At 43.5% G+C, this 19,854-nt stretch overlaps 1 protein-coding gene across 1 annotated transcript in view; it reads left to right on the forward strand.

The window, feature by feature from the left end:
• MAP2K1 (mitogen-activated protein kinase kinase 1) overlaps positions 1-19,854 on the forward strand; it is a 34,247-nt gene that overhangs the window by 8,174 nt on the left and 6,219 nt on the right. The window contains exons 2-6 of the mRNA XM_053954725.1: positions 6,156-6,366; positions 8,296-8,442; positions 12,177-12,254; positions 12,712-12,763; positions 18,007-18,131. Of these exons, the coding sequence (XP_053810700.1) occupies positions 6,156-6,366; positions 8,296-8,442; positions 12,177-12,254; positions 12,712-12,763; positions 18,007-18,131 (613 nt within the window). The remainder of the gene's footprint in view (positions 1-6,155; positions 6,367-8,295; positions 8,443-12,176; positions 12,255-12,711; positions 12,764-18,006; positions 18,132-19,854) is intronic.

Raw genomic sequence — 19,854 nt, forward strand, 5'->3', positions numbered from 1 at the left:
TCTTAACTTGAGATTACAGAGTTGATTTAGGGCAAATTCTGAATGCGGTGGGCACAGTAAGTCCTGAGGAAGCCTCTTAACTCAGAAAAAACCCTCTCTGTGGCATTGCTTAGAGAGCTCACCATGCCAGAGGGGTGTCTGAGCTGGCAGCTCCTGCTGCCACTCAGGATGAGGGGCTGGAGCACCAAGAGATGGCACCAAGAGGCACCCAGGGCACGACTCTGGAACCTGTGTGCCGCTGGCTTTCCTGCCTGCCGAGCTCTGCCTGCAGCTCTCACGTGTTGTGAGATGGGCCTTGGCTCAGGGGAGGAAAATGGGATCTTTAATGGGATGGGGGTGAGGTAAAGAGAAAGAGGAGGAGGCTTAAAGCAAAGATTCCCAGCCTAGAGGGAGTTTTGGAAGCTCAGCTGTCCCTTTGGTTGGAGACTCAGCAGGAGATTTGAAGTTGTGTCGTCTGTTTTCTTCTTTAAAACTCATGCCTGTCAGCCTTAGAGAAATGAGAATTTACATTAAATTAGGGCTAGCAGGATACTCTTTTGGACAGAGCAGTGCTTTTCTAATAGTTTTGTTTTGCATGCCTTTTACTGAGAAATAGATTTTAATCAAATGTCTGCCTCTTACTGGGTATTTTTTTTTTTTTTTTGGCAGTACTAAACCTCACTCTATGCCATGCAATGTCATTCTGATGTGGAAGTGGATGGTGTGTTGGATATTAGGGAAAAATTCTTTACTGTGAGAGGGTAGGAGGCCCTGGCACAGGGTGCCCAGAGCAGCTGGGGCTGCCCCTGGATCCCTGGAATGTCCCAGGCCAGGCTGGACAGGGCTGGGAGCAGCCTGGGATGGTGGGAGGTGTCCCTGCCATGGCAGGGGTGGGACAAGATGAGCTTTAGGAAACCAGTCTGTGATGTTCAGATGATAAATTCACCTACAAATCCCACCTAAGTACAAGAAAATTTTTTTTTAAGATCCTCTAACACATTGCAAGGATAGAAAATCAATGAGGGTTGAAAACCAGTGTATTTTTCCAAAACAGACTCATTGCATTTATAGGAAATTTGGATTTTTTTGAGTTGATGCTCTGACTGCAAGTTTTATGAGGCTGCACTGGAGTTAACCCAGACAGACACCTGTGCTCTAAGCTGGAGGACTTCTGGAATTACATTTATCTTCCATGTTATTCTGTGAACTGCTCTTTGCTAAAGGAAAAGTTTAATAAGAATTTTTCTTGTTGCCCGGGTTTGGCAGAGTCACACAACATAGTAGTCTGTCTTCTCAAAACCACATAATGTCTTCATGTTCCTAACACTTAATTTCAGCTCCCTGATTGAGGTTGTTCATGGAAATTATGTAGTGAACTGCCTACTTTCTTCTCCAAATTGACAGTTGTGTGGGCTTGGGGAAAGCATTAATGTCACTGTTCTGGAAAACAACCCCCAAGCTTTGTATCCTCATGCGACAGGAGATCTGAAAGTGAAAGTACTTCTTGATGCTTTCACTCATGCTAATTGTTCAGCTTGCAGCACTGATAGTAATGCCTTTGAACAGATATTTGACAAATTACTGGTAAAGACTCTCAGATTTTTTGTTCTTTTTCCCCTGCCACATTTTTTTCTTCTCTCTCTGAAGCAGACTTTGGAGTTGAGTAACAGCTTTACTGTAGCCTTTAGGCTTGAGTGTATGATTAACTTAGCACTAACATGAATTAAAAAAAAAGCTCCCAGGGATTTGGAATACTAGTATTAATTAAGGACTTATTTTCTGGTTTTTGTTATGCCATTATGTGCTAGCAGACTGCAAGCAGCACTTCTCATCCTGTTACTGCTTCCAAGAGAACAAGTGTGCTGTGAAATGTTCATGCATCTCCTCCAGGAGTGCTTTCCTCAGTGCTGAGGTGGCTGTCCCCAAAGCCAGGAGCAGAGGTGCCTTCTGTGCACCTCTGGGTGCCCAGAGTTGCTCTCTCTGCCCACTCTGTGGCTGCTCCCTGCCCAACCTGCAGCAGGAAACACGAGTTTGCTCCTTGTCCCCAAGCTCACTGCTCTGTCCCTGCAGTGCCCAGCTGTGTGTGATGTGTTTAGTGGTTAGAAATCAGTGGCTGGATGTTTAAAAAGAAAATGTGAAAACAAATCTACAGCCAGCTCTTCAAGGAGCAGTGTGATGGGCTCAGAAAGTGGCTTGGTGATGGGATGGTGTTGGTGACACACCTTGCCTGTCCAGGCAAGGACCACGTGCATGTCTGGGGAGCAGAGAACAGGGTGCTCAGTGCAGCAGTGACTCGAGGTGCTGCTGGGCATTTATTTGGGCTGCTTGTGTCCAGCCAGGGTTCTTTCACCCAAGCATGCACTTTTGGCCATTGGCAGAAGGTGAGGGACTGGGGGAGGTGAGGATTGAAAGCTCCCAGATGAGCCTGACTGGGGTGAGGTGTCCCTGGGTCTGAAAAGCTCCCACCTTCCCACAAACCTTCCTCACCTGCACAAGGTGGCAGCAGAAGGGCTGGGTGTGGGTTCCCCCAGGGTCTCAGATGGGCAGGGATAAGAGGTGAGGTTCTCCACACCCATCAGGAGTCACTGTTGGGGAAGGTGGGTTGTGTTTGAGTTCTTTCTGCATTCTTTTCCAGCTTGGGAGCTGGAAGTGCCACGGGGGGATGCTGCACTGTCAGAACACTCCCTTGAGCACAGAAAGGAAGAAACAATGGGAGTTAATAGGAAAGATCCTCCCTCATCAAATGTGGGTGGAGAGAATTCCTCCTCCAGTGCACCTGGTACCTCATGCTGCCCCTGGACCAGAGAAAGAAACAACCAGCTTTCCCAAAAACTTGCCCTGAGTGTGTATTTTTTTGAACTTTCCATTTAGTCAGGAAGAGAGAGATGTCCCAGTAATTGTGAAGACTCAGCACTGAGTGCAGAGGTGCTGTGGGCTGGCTGTGCAGGGTGTTGATCCTTCTGCCAGCTGAGCAGGAAGGTGTTTACAGGTGTTTCCTTAACAAATGGAGGAAGCAGCACTGACCTCCCCCGTGGCTCCATCCCAAGGATCACCCTGTGAAAGCTGGATCCCATCCCTGGTGCAGTTTAGTGTGTGCTTGGCTTCCAAACTGCCAGCAATAAATGAAATTATAACCTATTGCTTCAGAGTGGTGCTTGGCACCGTGGAGCCCTGAGCTGATTTGATGATTTCCTGCTTTGATGGATCCCTGGCAAAGCCATGGTGCCTTGACAGTGAAAAGCACAACCCCAAGACTGCAGCAGGTAATGGTGATGAATTTTAATAGGAATCTTTGTCTCTGAATAAAAGTTTTATATAAGATTAAGTGACTACCAGTGCTCTTTCTGGAGGCAGACAGTTGCACAGTAGCATGTTGCTGTTTTAGCTGCCAAAGTTCCTGAACATTTTCGTGGTGCCTGGTGATGAACTGTCTAAAGTATTCTCTCTTCTGGTTTCATTCAGTTTGTAAAACTTCCTGTGTAATGATTTACTTTTCCACCTGTTTCTCTGTGCTTTGGAAATTGCTGTGATGCTTTTACCTGGGGAGGGCCCAGGTGACAGTCCCAGGTACCAGTCAGGGGAGTGTTCTTACAGTAGTTGGAGTTAAGAACTGAAACTTCCAAAGTCCTGCCTCCTGGAAACACTCTGAGTCGGTTACACCACCCATTTAGATGACAAAAACATTCTGTTTACCTCTCTGCATTTTAAATTTATTTATGTCCAGTCCTTCCAGCAAAGAACCAGAATGAAACAAATCAATTCTTTCCTGATGCCTGACATTCAGTTATTACAGTTCTGTTCTTATCATAAAACTAACTGGAGATGTTGGTAGTTACACTCTGAATAGTGATCCTGACAATGCATTTGTTGGGTTCATATCTTTCAGATTAATTCACTTTACAGTTAGAGAATTGGTCCTGAAAATCTGAGAACTTTATTGCTTGTCACTGCAAGTAATGAAATTAGAGCTTAGAACATTCTGGTGATTTTACTGGTGGCCACAGCTGGTGGGGAAACCTGAGGTGCTGAAATTCATGAGATCAATGAATTTCAATCTCACTTTCCCCTCTGGGAGAGTCTTTGGGACCTCTTGACTTGTATTCAAGCAGGGACTCCAGCAGTAATTCATAGTTTCAAGCAAGGAAATGCCTGTTTTAAGTGAATGCCGAGTTTATTTAGATTGAAACAGGCAACTTATAAAAAAAATAGCTTTATCCAGACAGACTAAATAGATGTGATAAGTGCAATCCTAGCAAATATTTTTGTTCCTAAGGCATCAGCAGGACAGTTGCTTGTTCCATCACACCAGCAGTCTGTCTGCTCCAAGTCATGTGCTCAAACATCTCTGTGTTGTCTCCAAAGCCAAAAACCCCCTTCTGCCTGAGAGAAAAACTGAATAGCTGTTTTCTTCAAAGCACAGCAAGGAAAGCCTTGTTGCATCCTGTTTCTGTGTCTCTAGTTTGTTGGTTTTTTTTTTCTTATTCCAAATGGACAACCCTGCCTTATTCAGTAACCCTTAAAATGACAGCAAGTTTCTTCTCAAAGCTTGTAAATTATAATGAAGACTTGAGTTCTGTCCTCTCACAGCAGTAATTTTCCAGGGTGAAACATGGAGTTTGTGTGCAGCTTTTGTTGCTCTGGAGTTTATTGCAGGAAAGTGAGGGGTGCTCAACTTTGCCTCAGCTTTTCTCTTGTTTGTGCTCATGGTGCAAGAAGAGCTGGTTCAGGTGTATTCACCCCACTTTGACTTCAGCCTGGAATTTGTTTGCTTCACCGGGCATGGGGTAAAAAAATAATGCAGGGATTTATCATTCAGTTATGCATTTCTGAATTTCACTAAGTGTGTTTCTTTCTTAATGATTAATCTTTAAAACAGAATCAGTAAAACAGGTTAACTTGGATGTTGTTGTAAGCCACACTTATCTACCTATTTTTCAGTGAGGATGCTCCAGGATTATTGGTGTGGGATTGTACAGGTATAAAACATGGTATGAGGACAGAAATGAGGTTATTCTTTAAAAGATAGTATAAAAAAATTTTGTTTTGGTGCAGGCACTTGATTTTTAATGTAAGATAGAGACAGTTGTGGTAGTAGCCATGCATCCTCTCGGCTGACCAGCTCCTCACTGGCTGTGAGGATGTCCCTTTGTACAACATATTTTCAGAGTGAACATTTTATGAAGTGATAAATGGAAGTAGTTTTGATTATTGGTGAAATTTAATTATATTTTTTTAATGGAAAGCAGTTCCATTCTTCATACATCTGAAGAAATAGATTATTTTCCTCAAATTCTTCATCCTAGCAACACCATATTCCCTGGGAACATTGCATTAAATTTGGTGAAGCAAAACAGGTACTTGCTGTTAAATATTTACTCTTGCAGCAACTTATTGTTGCAGTTGGAAGCAAGGAATTTTAAAGGAGCCTTTAAGCTGTCATATTAGAATGAAGCATTTCCACAGGAGCTGAAGTCGTTAAAATGTTCCTGGAACACTGAACTTGTGTCTGTAGTTCCAAACTTAGCTACTGCATAAAGTTTTGGGGTTTTATTTTGTGTTGCTTAAAAACATGAATCCTCATGTTAAAAAGAGTTTTCCAGCAGATGTGTCCTTAAACAAAATTAAAATAAGCTTAAAACCTTTGGGCCAAAGACTTTTCACATTTCCAGTGACTGCATTTTGAATGTGTTTGGCTGGGCTTGATGACTTTTTTACTGACAGCTAAATTAGAAACTTCTGAATGAATTGTTGGTTATACAGTCCTGTGGAAATCAGTCAATAAAACATTTAGGCACACTCAGGAGGAAATTACAGCACAACCTTGAAAACACACAACCAAAAATAGCGTGGAGTGCCGTGCTGTGATTCAGGAGCTCTCTCTGCCCAGAAATGCAGAGTCATGAAGCCACTCCTGCAGGTGTGAAACTCAGCATGCCTGCACTGGGGCAGGACCTCGTGGATGGGGAAGCTGGGTGTTTTGTGTTTGTCATTGTTTTATCTGGGATAAAGCACAGTTCACTAAAATCAGAGGTATAACAACAACGAGGGTGACTCTGCAGGTTGGGTCCCTCCAAACAGCGTGTGCAGGTGCAAAAGTGGAGTGATTCACTCTGACCTCTGTTCCCTCACTCTTCCCCTCACAGCTCTGCTCAATCCTGCCCTTCTTTCTCGTGCAGGACGAATCTGGAGGCACTTCAGAAGAAGCTGGAGGAGCTGGAGCTGGATGAGCAGCAGCGCAAGCGCCTGGAGGCGTTCCTCACCCAGAAACAGAAGGTTGGGGAGCTGAAGGACGATGACTTTGAGAAGATCAGTGAGCTGGGAGCAGGGAATGGTGGTGTGGTCTTCAAAGTGTCTCACAAACCCTCCGGCCTCATCATGGCAAGAAAGGTGAGGGGGTCAGAAAGAACAGCTTGGGGATGGTGTTTGTAGCGGACGTTGTCTCTGAAATGCAGTGATTTTATTTGGAGAAATAATTGCTGGTGACACACAAAAAATACTGCTTAATGCCAGCTTTCAGAGAAGGGGATGTGTTTCCATAAGTAGGAAATGTTGCACTTCCTCATCCTACATGAGCTTCCCAGTTTTTCAGAAGTAGTGTCACACGTGTTAGTAAGGAAAGGATTGGCATTTGTGCCTCCTTTTTCCCCTCTCACTCAGGAGTAGGAGGCCTAAAAAATTACTGGAAATTATCAATTAGACAAAAGTGGTAATATTCTGTATTCTGGGCAGTAAATTCAGAGGAATGGAAAAGGTATCACCTGTCTTAAGAGCTTCCTTCGCAGGCACACAGCAGAAAAGAGTTCTGGATGAGACTGGAGAAGAAGAGAACTCAAAAAAACAGGAATGAGGGAATGCATTGGAGTTCAGTGACATCTCCTGTTCTGTAGGTCCATCCTGGGATGCAGTTCTGGGCAGGAAGGGATTTTTCCTTCTCTGAGAGTATTTTTCATGCTTTACAACCTGGAGCAGTTGTGACCTAGTTTGCAAGAGAACTGAGATTTTTTTTTTTTTGACTGAAATAGCTTGATGTTTTAATTCTCATTTTGTTTACATGAGGAGCTTTCACTTCCTGTCAATATCCCTGGGAACAGAACACTCATCCCAGGTCCTATTGTTTTACTACACTGGGAACTTCCCTTTTTTTGATTGAGAAATTGAAGACTTCTTTAAAAGATAGTTTAAAAATAATTTTCTTTTTAAGATATTTCTTTTTAAGAAGGGGACAGTGTCATCTTCAGCAAAACTAAAGGAAAATGTGCACGTGCAAAGAATAAACCATGCTGAGGCCTGGCAGCTTGGGGAGAAGCAAAGGAAAATGCCCAATTCTGAGATGTGAGAATTATAAAATGCACAAGTCACTGAGGTTTTCTTGAACTAAATCAATTGAATTGATTTTTGTTTTTTTCACCTGCTGTGGGTTTAACAGGAAATTTTGCCCTGATTCATTAATATTTGCTGCAACTGAGATGTTTGCTGAATTGTGATTTTTCTTCCATTTATTAACCAAAATTTCAGCTCCATAATTCTCTTTCCATAATCTTCCCTTTCACATAGGGAACACACTTGTATTCTATGGGATAAAAAGTCTAGTGGGGAAAAGGAACTGGGGAGTTTTTAATGGGAGCTTCAGCTCCTTCCTTCCTCTAATGCTTTACAAACACCTGGACAGGTACTGTTCAGCAGCTGCCTCTGAGTCAGTGCATCTTTGACACATTTCCCTAAGGAAATGTGCTGCAACAAAAAGTTTCTGCTGGAGGAGTGTTTTGTGAAAGGAGGATGGAATTCCTGCCTTTCCTGGGTGTGCTGTGTTGTGGTGTTTTCCCTTGGCCACTAGTGTTGGATTTTGCCCTTTCTTGACCCAGAGATGGGGCAACTGAGAGGTGTTTTAAAAACTTTTATTTCATTTTCAGTCTCATGTGAAGGGTGAGACAACACAGATGTTATAATTCACACCATCACAATCAGAAGCCAACTATTTTTAATTACAATACACTATAACCTATTCTTAACCTATCATCTTTTACATACAAATTACAAACATAAGTTTACATACAAATGCATACTATGTGAACCTTCTGTCAAGCTTTAAGAATTCCCTACAAATCCATTTCCCACACACTAGGAAATCAAGGATGGATTATTTTACAGTTAAATTGTAGAATGATTCAGGTTGGAAAGGGCCTCTGGAGGTCATGAGATGCTCAAAGCAGAGTCAGGTCTGAGATCAGGGCATCTCAGGTATTGAAAACCTCTCTGAATGGCACAAATCAGTCCTGAAGAGTGGATTTGACTTTATTTAGTGGGCTTCTTTTGCAGCTAATCCACCTGGAGATCAAGCCAGCCATCCGCAACCAGATCATCCGGGAGCTGCAGGTGCTGCACGAGTGCAACTCCCCCTACATCGTGGGCTTCTATGGAGCCTTCTACAGTGATGGGGAGATCTCCATCTGCATGGAGCACATGGTGAGTGCAGCAATGGGCTCCCCACTGATGGGGAGATGTGCATGGAGCACGTGGTGAGGGCAGCAATGGGCTCCCCACTGATGGGGAGATCTCTGATGCCTTGTGAAGGCTGTCCTAGAGCAGAGCCTGGGCAGAGTCACAGAATAAAGCAGGGATTTATTAAAGGATCTCCTCCATGGATCCACCTTGGGCAGCACCAGAGCCCAGCCAGGGCTGCCCCAGGATGAACCAAAATGGTCCCAAAATGCACGAGCGCTCCCGGGGGCTCTCACTGGGATCAGCTCTGCTCCATTTGCACCTTGCAGTTCATTGTCCCATTCCAGCTTTAGCCCAGGCACTCCCATCCTGCTTGTTTTTCTCTCTCCAGCCCACGCTGTTTGTTCTCCTGGGCCTGAGCTTTGGATCATTTGTCCTTGGTGCCCAGCTGGAGCAGGAATTGTTTTGTCTCCCTGCTCTGTGCAGAGAGCTCTCCATCCCATCATATGGAGCCCAGACCCACAGACTAAAGCAGCACAGAATGTGAAAAATATAAAAGCTAAAACCTAAAAAACACATCTTCTCCATCTGCATGGAGCACATGGTGGGTACTCAGAAAATTTATTTCCTGGGAGTTATCCCCTGGGGTTATTTCCTGAGCGTTCCCTCAGTGCCAGCAGCACTGCAGTTACCAAAGTTCTCTGCTCCACTGAGGATGTGGTTTGGATTTACTCTGCAAATCTAAGGTTAGGATTGATGTTTTATCCCCTTCTCCAGTGTCTGCTCTGCACAAATGTAGCTTCCCAATTGCTTCTCTTTTCTCCTTTTGTTGTATTTCAAAATATTTACCCAGTCCTGCTACTTAAACACTTGTTCTGACTGGGGTTCAGCTTTGTTTTTTCTGCACAATGGACCAGATCACTGATACTGCAGCTGTGCATATTCTATTTTTTTTCCTTATTTATATGAATCCATATTTTGTCCCTTTTTTAAATTTTACAGAAAATGCAAACATGAACAATAGGGAACAAGCCCAGAGGGATCTTACACAACTTTTTTCATGCCAAAAAAATATTTTTCACCGTGTTTCATTTTAATACAAAGTACACATTCTTCTCGACATCTGTTTGCCTTTCTCCAGCCATATGGACTCAAAACATGAAAAGTAAATTTTCTGTAATTAAAGGACAGTCAAATTTGTTGCCTCACTTGGTGGAGGTTTTTAACAACACGAAACACAATACAGCCAAAGACCTCTTTATTTTTTCCCCTGAAAAGAGCTGTTTCTTTGGAGAGAAGCTGTATTTTTTCTGGAAAGTGCATGTGATTGTTGTAATGCTTCTGTGGTCCCTCAGAATTTTGAGAAGGAATCGATGGTTGCTTAGGAACGAGCGCTCAGGATGTGAGAGCTGAGGGGAAGGTGTGCACCCCCAAAATACAAATTCCTGCTGGGAAAGGGACAGTCAAGCTCTCAAAATTGAGAGGAAGAGTGAAAAATAGGAAAGTAGGTGTTAAAAAACCACAGTCTGGGCATTGCTGGAGAATATGTTGAATGTCACAGATGTGCACAGCTGCAGTTGCTGAAGGAGCCTGTGTGCTAGCACATTCCAGAAGAGAAATAAAAGGCCTAAAGAGTCTCAATTTATCTGTCAATGAGAAAATCACCAGCAGCAGTCAGGGTTTGTAGGTTCCTAAGCAGGGAATAATATATCTGACAGGGAATATTATGTCTGACAGCAAACATTTTCAGTTCAAGAGAAGGCAGGGGGAAATCTGGTGGCTCAGTGCTGAATCTGGTCCAAGCCAGGCTGGATACAACATTTTACACATAGAACAACTGATCAAGAAGTTATGAAACCAAAAGAGAGGTGGATTATTATAGACATAATTTATATTATTATTATACTATTATTATAGTCTTAATTTATTATTATAGTCTTAATTTAGCATTAAGCTTAATGCAGATGACTGGTGGAAGTTTTTGGTCTCCTTTTGGATAAAAGATTGGATGAAAATCTCCACTGTGGTCTTTTTTTTTTCAGTAGTTACCACTCAGAAATCTTATTTTTAGCAGTGGGTTACAAAACCTAAGTAGGATTACGAACAAAAAGTTGGAGGTGGAACGGGAATGGAACTTGAGTGTTTGATATTTTTAGGTGCCTAAATTCAAGATCAATGCCTAACTTTGCTTAGCAGCAGGTATTTACCAGGCAAAAGGGTTGGAGGCAGCTCCTGCAAGACACTGCAGCCAAGACGAGGCAGCTGAATTGTGTTCAGCCTTGTCTAGGACCAGAGCTGCTCCTCAGGGAAGGGGAATAAAGGGTTTTTTTCTGTAACAAAATTATGGTTAATATACCAGTGTCTCAGCAGAGACAGCTGTCCAGAAATTCAAACTGATTTAACAAGAGATTTCTAGAGATACATTTTTTTTCTGCTGGTGTATTTTTAATCAAGTGTGGAGTATGTGGGTGTGTTTTTTACCAAAATACGTGATCAGATAAATATTTATATTCTTCCCTTCTCATAAGAGTTGTAGATTTTAGTCCTCAAATAATAAACCTTTGTGTTGCAGTTTCTTTGCCTTCACCATGTGTAAATGTTGGTGAAAATTTCCAAAGGGGAGGTTAAGGCAGAAGGCAATTAATGACTCCAGTTGGATCTTTATGGCAAGTATTGGGAGTCATCCAGTGCTGATCCAGACAACAGGATATGGTTTTAAATTGGAAAAATAACTTTTCAATTTCTTCTTTGGTTGTATAGTCTCTGCTCCAGAGAATCCAGACCATATGCACAAATCTATTGTTGAATCAGTTGCTAAAAATAAACAACATTTTCCCCAGTTTTCCTTTTGAAAAGCTCTTAGCAACAGTGGGATATATTTGCCTTTGCTGGGGGTGTGTGTGCATGCAGGCAGTTTATTTAATCTAATAAACAAGGCCATGGCTTACCAGGGAACCTTCAAAACATTTTCTCCCTATTTTGCTTCTTTCTGTGCCAAACCATCCTTGGAAGAGTCACCCTGGACCTGCAGAACTGACAGAGGCAGCTCCTCCTGGGCAGGATCTGCTCTGGGACAGGGATCTGGCTTCTCTCATCACCCTGGGGTGCCACTGGCAGCTGTGGCTGCCCCTGGATCCCTGGCAGTGCCCAAGGCCAGGCTGGACAGGGCTGGGAGCAGCCTGGGACAGTGGGAGATGTCCCTGCTCCAGGTGTAGAGGTCCCTTCCAGCCCCATCGTTCTGGGATTTTCTAGCAGAAAACTCTGTCTCTCTCAGTATGATGAGTTTTCAGCCCCATAATCAGGATCAATAAAATCTTTTCTTTCTGTCTGTGGAGGAGGAGGATTATCATGGATGGATGTGACAAGAAAAAAATGCATTGGGCTGAAAATTACAGAAACCTGTGAAATCCTTCCTGCTTGCCTGTCACTGTTTGGGGACAGTGCTTCCTTTAGGAGATCCAAACCATGGAAGTGCTGCTCTGGAAGAGCATTGTGTGCAGTGTTTATTTGAGTGGATATTGTTAGTGGCCAAATGTTTGTTTAAAATAAACACAAACCTGACTGATTCCTCCTGAGGAGTGATTTATTTATTTCAGATTTGCACCACAACGATGTTAAAGCAAACATGAAGAGCAACTTTTCTTATTGTTTTTGTTTTTTTTTTTTTTTTAACAAATTAAGGCTTCAGTTTACAGCCCTGCTTAAAATATCTTAGAGCAATTTGAATCAAGTTTGACTATTCATATATTTCTGATTAGGATGGTGGCTCCTTGGACCAAGTGCTGAAAAAGGCTGGGAGGATTCCAGAGCAGATCCTGGGCAAAGTTAGCATTGCGGTGAGTGGGGCGTGGGGATGGCACCTCTGGGTGGGCACTGCCACACCCAGGGGGATGAGGGAGAAGGGAATATCCCCAGATTTTTCAGGGTGTTTTTTCATTTTTCAGTGCTGTGGGCACTGGAATGAGTAACACATTCTGGGCTGTGTGCTTGGAGGTGCTGCTTTTGGATCAGCTGATGCTTCTGGATGAGAGCTGAATTAACAGTTCCTTAGTTTTCAGAATTACCTGCTCCTCTCCATTCTGCAGCAAGAATGTAACAGAACTCTCTGTACACAGAACTCCCAGGAAGGGGTTGGGCTTATTTTTCATTTTTCTAGTCCAACTCAGTGTTGATTGGCAGTGATTACATTTTGGGATTTCTGTTAAGCTGCATGCACTTGGAATTCTTTTACAGACAAAGCATTCAACTCTCTCTTCTGCTTCCTAAATTAATTTCTTTGTCATTTGTCTCTAGGTAATAAAAGGACTCACATATCTGAGAGAAAAGCATAAAATAATGCACAGAGGTGAGATAAAAGTTTGTGTTGTAACTTTCCTTGAGTATGATTTTTATTCACATTAAAATATCTCTTTTTTTCTATGCTTGGTTCTTTATGGTTCCATATGATTTTGGTTCAAAGGGTTTTCCTTGGGCAGTGTAAGACAAACTTTTTGTTTTAAATCCAAATCTCTTACCATGACTGTCAGGTGTCTTCAGACCTTGTCTGGGTTTATAATCCATGCTTGACCTGCTGTTCTTGCATTTTATGTGCACACAGAACTTGTCTGTGTTTGAGACTGATTGCAATTCAAACCTGAGCTAAATTTCATTTGACTGCTCAATAGTCATTGCCACAAAAACTTTTAAAAGAAAGTCACTTTTTTCCCCATGTGTCTTACATTCACATGCTGCTTATTGAGAGCTGCCATGCAGAACTGCATCCTTTTCATACTTTAAAACAATTTAAAAACCATGGTGAAGCTGTGTACAATGGGAGTGTTGCTTCTCCTGAGTCTTTAGTTACTTTAGAATAAATGTATGAAATTATTTTCTGCTTTTAGTTGCCCTTTTAAAAACCCAGCTCCTCCATTAATCTGTTGCATGTCCCATTAAAGAAGAATGACCCTTGGTGCAGTAATAAATCAATTTTTGCTGCGGTGGGTGTGCTGTAAAGGTGGAGCTGGAGCAGTGCTGGTGCCCTGCTGGGCAGCTTTGGACCACAGGAGAATATTCAGATTATAAAACACCTGCAGCAGACATTAATGCATGTCTGAATTTACATTTATTGCCCAGACCAAAAAGAGGAGTCAGCAATCCCAGCTTGCACAAGCTGTTGTAGGATCACCTTACACATGAAGTTGTGTTTATCACACATTCCTGGTTTGTGGGGATTTTTTAAACAAATATAGCTCTCTTGTGGAGCAAGGAGGTTGGAGGGAGACTCTAAACATTTCTGGTGACAGTTTCAAAGTCATTTGTCTCTGTTCAGAGCATAAGGACTCCAGAGCAAGAGATCACCTTATTTTAGGGCATCCTGGAAGAGTTACTGCTGCATCTTGTCCTCAAGTCAGCCACAGCAGTGGGTTGTTACTATGTTGGTTGCTTGGGGTTTTTTTTAGGTTGATCTTGCTCAGCTGAGAGAGCGGTTTTTATTTATTTATTTTCAGTTTTACCATCTGTAAATCTGATAAATCCAAAGTGAAGCTCTCCTGATCTTGTTTAAGTGCAGCTTAACCTCACGGTGTTTGCTGCGTCAGAGGTTACACTGCAGGTTCATGAACCAACAGAAATCAAAAATTCCTCTTCTGCTTTGCTTCCAGCTTTACTGGATTGAGTGTGCCCTGCAGTGTAAAACTCCATGTCCACACAGTGGTTTTTGGTTTTCAGCTCAGTTTCCCTCCTGTGTGCTCTGACAGCAGCAGGAATCCGTGACCTTGGGCGCTCCTTGCAGAAGCTGCTCTGTGATCACATCACATCTGTGATGTCTGATAAAGAGGGAGCCAAAATGACATTTTGGGGGTTGATCATGGCCAGTGCTGGCAGCTAAAAGGAGAATCAGAGTCAGAGCAGTGAGTGGCTCTCCCATCTCTGCACAGCCAGAGCCAAACTTGCAGCTGCTGTCCGTGGGTCTGTCTGTGCTGCAGACCTTGTGCATTGTTTGCACTCCCCTTGTGAAGGCTGGGGTGCAGGTGAAGCTGCTCCTGGCAGTTTTTCCAAACTGCCTCTCCCTTGAATCCCAGCTGAGATAAACAGTGCTGGTGGAAGCACTTTTCCTGTGACTGTGTCAGCATTATTTTATACACAGCTCTAATAATTGGAGATTTCTGTGCCTTGCTTTCTCTCCTGCACTGACAAGGTGAGAACAGCATCTCACATGGGCTGTTTGTTCTCACTCATCGGCCCCTGGGGAAAATGTGTGCACTTGGTGGGCTTGTTTTCAGCAGGATTTATTGGAGTTGTGCTGTGGGGAGAGTGGGTGACTTAAAAATGAAGAGACATCCCTGTTAAACATGAGAACATAGCAACAAAGGGCCAAGAAAATCTGTTCTTAAATCTAAAGACAGCCAGGCTTGTGAGAATTCATTTGCAGGAAGGAATTTATTCCACTGCTATGTTTTATTACCTGTGTGGCAATATCAGCAAGTTTGGAATATTTAACCTAAGCTGCTTCCATGCACAGCTGTGTCCTGGACTAACTGAGGAAAAGTGTTCACTTGTCATTCCAGACAGCTCAAGGAAGAAGTTTTTGGGGCTCATTAGAGCAGGAATGGAAAATACAGTCCTTTTATAGAGGAAAATTCTCCTTTTATAGAGGAGAATACAGCTCTTTTCTAGAGGGTTTGCTCATGGGGAGCTTTGTGTTCTGGTCCTCTCTGAGCAGACAGGAATGAAATCACAAAACCTCTGGAAGTTCAACTGGTGGGATCCAAGGCAGGCACAGGAAAGGAAGGGGTGAGGACATGACTGTGCTGGATATTTTAATAATATCTTCTGTTCTGTTAAATAAAGCTATCTGTGGTGCTGTCTGGAGTTTAATCCTGTCTGGAAAGTCTCTCCTTGCAGAGAAGCTGCTTTGTGAGGTTCTGAACCCCAGCTGGAGGCAGCAGGGAAGTGTCACTGCTCTGTTCCAGGGCTGCACTTCCAGAGGATTCTTGTGAGATCCTGCCTTGGCAAATGGGAGCTGATTGGAGCATCCCAAAAATGTGCTGCAAGACACATCTGTGGTCTGTCTGCTCACATGTCTGCTCTGTAACTGGTGCAGGGTGAATTCTGGCTGAAGGTGTTATGACAACGTCCAGGGCCCCCTTTCAGAATGAGCCTGTGGGGCAGAGCAGGGGAAGGAACCTCTCACAGAGATTATCAGGCATTCTGGAAACTTCTCTGTGTTACCAGCTCCCTTTGCAGTGCCATAAATCCACCCCCCTGGCAAAGGACTTCTCTAGAATTCTCTTCCTGGCTTGTCTGGGATGGTATATAAAATATCTTCCACTTTCTTTAGAGCTGAAGTGCTTACATAACACATTTAGCGTTCCTTTTGTCTGCTCCTTGCAAGTTCCAGCATACATTTTGCAGGATGCCTTGGCATTCCTGTTCCTCTGGCAATACAAATCTCTGGTTTCCAGAGAAACTGCTCAAGTGCTCAGAGGCTCTGGAGTGAAAATAGAATAGGTGCTACATTTAGAGGGGTGGAAATGCAGCAGCCTTCCAAACATCACTCTGATCACATGGGGTGCCTTGTGTGGAAAATGAAAATACTCCAGGGAGGAGAAGCTTTGTGCAGAAATGCAGGGAGGAGATGGGGCTGTGCTGGTCTGAGAGCTGCAGTGTGGCATTGCCACCTGCAGAAACACTGAGGGGAAAAGGGAAACCTTCAAGAGACACGGGGGATTCTGAGACTTCAGGACGCTCATAAAGAGAATTTTGTTTGGCACTGACAGTGGAGTGGTGATTATTTTTTCTTTGCCATTTAATTATGAAGCAACAATGAACTCTAGAGATGCAAGTGAGGATTTACATCTTTGCTTTGAGTCTGTAGCTGTGCATTTGTGAGCAGCACAAACCTGGGTGTCTGTGATTTGTTCAGGCTCTGCTGTGCTTCCAGTGTGTTTTGCAAACCCTTTTTTTCCACCTTGCTTTTGCACAGAGCTTTGGGTGCAGATTCCTGTGCAGCTGGGAATCTCTAATCCCTGCTGGCTGCTTCCCTGCTCCAGCTGCTTGGCTTCTGGGTTTGGTTGTTTTTTAGCTCCTGCTGGAGTTTTAGACTGGTAGGTCGAGCTCCCAGCCTGGATCCATCCTTTCCACAGTGAAGGGTCCCAGAGCAGGCAGAGCTTGCAGGAGGTGCAGCTGTGTGCCCAGCAGATCCTCTCCCAGGGGTGGGGAATTAAAAGCAGCACACACAAAATACCTGCCTGGATTTTCCATCCACAAATCAGACCAGGAAACTGTGCCTGGACAGTTTCAGTTGCCTGGAAAGGGATGGCAGGGACAAGAAAATGGAGCCACAATTTCCCCAAGTAGATAATTGCCCAAACTTAGTGTTGCTCCTCAAAAGGAGCTGAGGGGGGGGAACAGCTGGAATTGTTTTATTTTCCCCTCCCCACGGATCTTGCTCAGTGAGGCATAAACCTCCTGCATGGAGATCTTTGTCACATCAGTGTCCTCTTCCCAGGGACATCCCAGCCAAAGGGCAGCTCCTGGAATAGATCTGTGCTTGAAAGTGAAAAGCAAACAAAAATGTGACAGCCTGTAGACTTCTGAGGCTGCTCTGGAGTGAAATCATGATTCTCTTTCTTCAAAACAACTTTCCAGCTCCCTTTTTTTCTGCAGCATTACTCTGTCAGTGTGGGCTGTTGGTTGCTTGTTTTGATAATGGGTTGGTAATGACCAGCTAAGCAGTGAGATACAGTGAAAAACCTCCTTACAGCTATAAAAGAAACACTAAACACTTGTTCCCTGTACCTTTGCATTCACAAAGAGCTGTTATTAGTTGCTAAGCTACCAGTGACCCTTATTAAATTTCCATTTAGGAAAAGTGATGAATTCAAAATCATGAGGGGGCTCTGTCACAGGAAAAAAAACTACCTCCTATTATTTTAAATACACATTTTCAATAATAGGAAAATGATTTTTTCAGAGCTTTAAAAAAAAAAAAAAGAAAAAACACCAACAAACTCCAAATCGAAACCAACAAACAAACCCAAGACCACCAGCCCAAAAAACCCCAACAAAGCCAAACCCAGAAAGCAAGAACCCACTCCAGGGAGTGTTTGGCCATAAGATGATCTATGCCTATGTAGATAGGGAGGAATGATAGTGTGGCTGCTGTAATTCATTAACCTTTGTAAAATAAATATGTAGGGCCTCTTTATTGATCATTTCTAGGCAAAGTCTCATCATTCAGTAGGAGTTGCACTGTTGTACACTTATTTATCTCAAAGGAGACCATTTATCTGCAAGGGGGATGTGGGTGCCCAAACCTAATACATAAAAGCCAGGAAAAACAGGGTGAAATCAAAAAGGGTGAAATCAAAAAGCTGACAGCCTTTTTTTGCATGTGTAATTTCAAATATTTCTTTTTATTTACCTGTGGTTAAATAGACAGTCTGTGAGGTGGACCTGGAAGGGACCCAAATCCCTGATTATTGCCAGAGAAGGGCCAGAATTGTGTCACAGAAGGGAAGCAAAGGGAGGCACATGAGAATTCTCACCCTGCATTGTCAGATTTCCTGTTTTATCTCCTAAATAATCCTTTTTTTTTTTTTTTTCCAGATGTTAAACCATCCAACATTTTGGTAAACTCTAGAGGTGAAATCAAGCTTTGTGACTTTGGTGTCAGTGGGCAGCTGATAGATTCCATGGCAAACTCCTTTGTTGGCACACGCTCCTACATGTCTGTAAGTACAGATTTCAGTCCAGATTACACAGCTCTGAGCTTGTTAGGGCTGAGCTGTCCCAGTTCTGGTGATCAAACAAGAACCAACTGTTGCTGTTCCTGGTTCAGCTCTTCCTGCATTCCAGGAATGTTCTGGTGTCATATCAGATTGTGGGGGGTGGGGGGAAGAGCTGTTGCAGGAAAAGCCAAAAACTTGGAATATTTATAACACTCCAGAAGAGCTGGAGCTGTGTCTACACTGCAGAGCCCAGTCAGCTGCTGCCTTTGGGGGTTGCACACGTTGTCTCCTAGAAAAGCCCAGTGTTTATGGTTTGCTTGCCTTGGGAAGTGTGGTTCTCTTCCCACTCCAGCGTGTGCTGGGCTCGCTCTGCAGGCAGAGTGCAGGCACAGGAGAAATCCTGGCAGTGGGCAGGGAGTTAATCTGGGGCTGTTCAGGGTGTTCTGTGTCCCTGGGGATGAGGAACACCTTGGAACTTCTTTCTGTGTGATGTGCAAGCCCCAGCTAATGGCAGTGGCAGCTCTTTTATTCTCACACACTTTGTGCAGCACACAATGAACTGGTGCTCTTGTTCCCAGCTCTGGCTGAAGGATTAAAACTGTGTGGGCTTAGATTTACAGGGAAAAGCTTTAATGCTGCCTCTGTTCAGCAGGAGCCCTGCATTGTCTTTGTGTCATTTCTCCTAGGTGACACACCTGAAACCAGGCTGGGGTTGAAGTTCTCAGTCTGGGGGCTGCTGCTAATGAGCAAAACCAAATCCACAGCTCAGCTCATCCATGCTCCTGCTTTGCCCTGGCTCTTCCAGGAGCAGGGATGAGAGCCAAGTGCTGTCTGCCTTCAGTTTTCTTCAATTTGTTGTTTTTACAGGCTGATGGTTTTACTTGGGGAGTTTTACTTTGCTCCCTGGCATCACAGACCAAGCCAGAGGGGGATTTTGTCCTGGTAGTGTCTGAGGGATCTTCTCTTGCAGGAGCTCCCTTTGCACACTTCAATACATACAAAACCATACAGAATTATTACATGCAAACATCCCTTTTTACCACGTGGAGGTGTGTAAAAACAACACTGTTCAACTTGAACAGATTTCTAGATTTTAATGATATTTATATAACAAGTGCTCTCTCTGTTTCCTGCTCTTTCTCATCCACCCACCTTCCTTTACACTTATATTTTATGAAAATCTTGGGATTTGGACTTTTTTGTTGCTGCCCAGCAGTTGTGTAGTTTGTCCAGATGGCTTTGGAACAGACTGAGGTGGGACACTGGAGAAAACTCAAATATAATCTCAGTAAATGCTACAAAACTAATTAAACAAAACTATCACCCCCTTATGGCAGAAGGAAGAGGCTTTGCTGCATTCTCACATTCTCTGAGAGGGAGTTTCAAATTGCATATGTATTTTTCCAAAATGTGCATGCAATCAGAGAAGAATCTGCACCATTTTGGTAAAATATGAGCTTGATTTTAGAAAGAGTACAGAAAAGTGAATGTTTTCTTTGAGAACTCTTAGTAAAAATGGATTTAAGGGTGAAGTAGATCAATGTATTAATAATTTCAGGAACCATATTCAGCACTGAACACAGACTGACAAAGCAGGTGTGAAAATTGAGCAAAAGGATTTGGTGCAGCACTCATCTCCTGGTTTTGGCAGAAGCAGGAGCTGGATATACTGCTCAAAACTGAGGCTCTGTGAAGCAGTGGGACTGGAATAGTCAGATACACTTCT

This window comes from Vidua chalybeata, chromosome 13 (assembly GCF_026979565.1).
Source record: "Vidua chalybeata isolate OUT-0048 chromosome 13, bVidCha1 merged haplotype, whole genome shotgun sequence".
Classification (NCBI taxonomy): domain Eukaryota; kingdom Metazoa; phylum Chordata; class Aves; order Passeriformes; family Viduidae; genus Vidua; species Vidua chalybeata.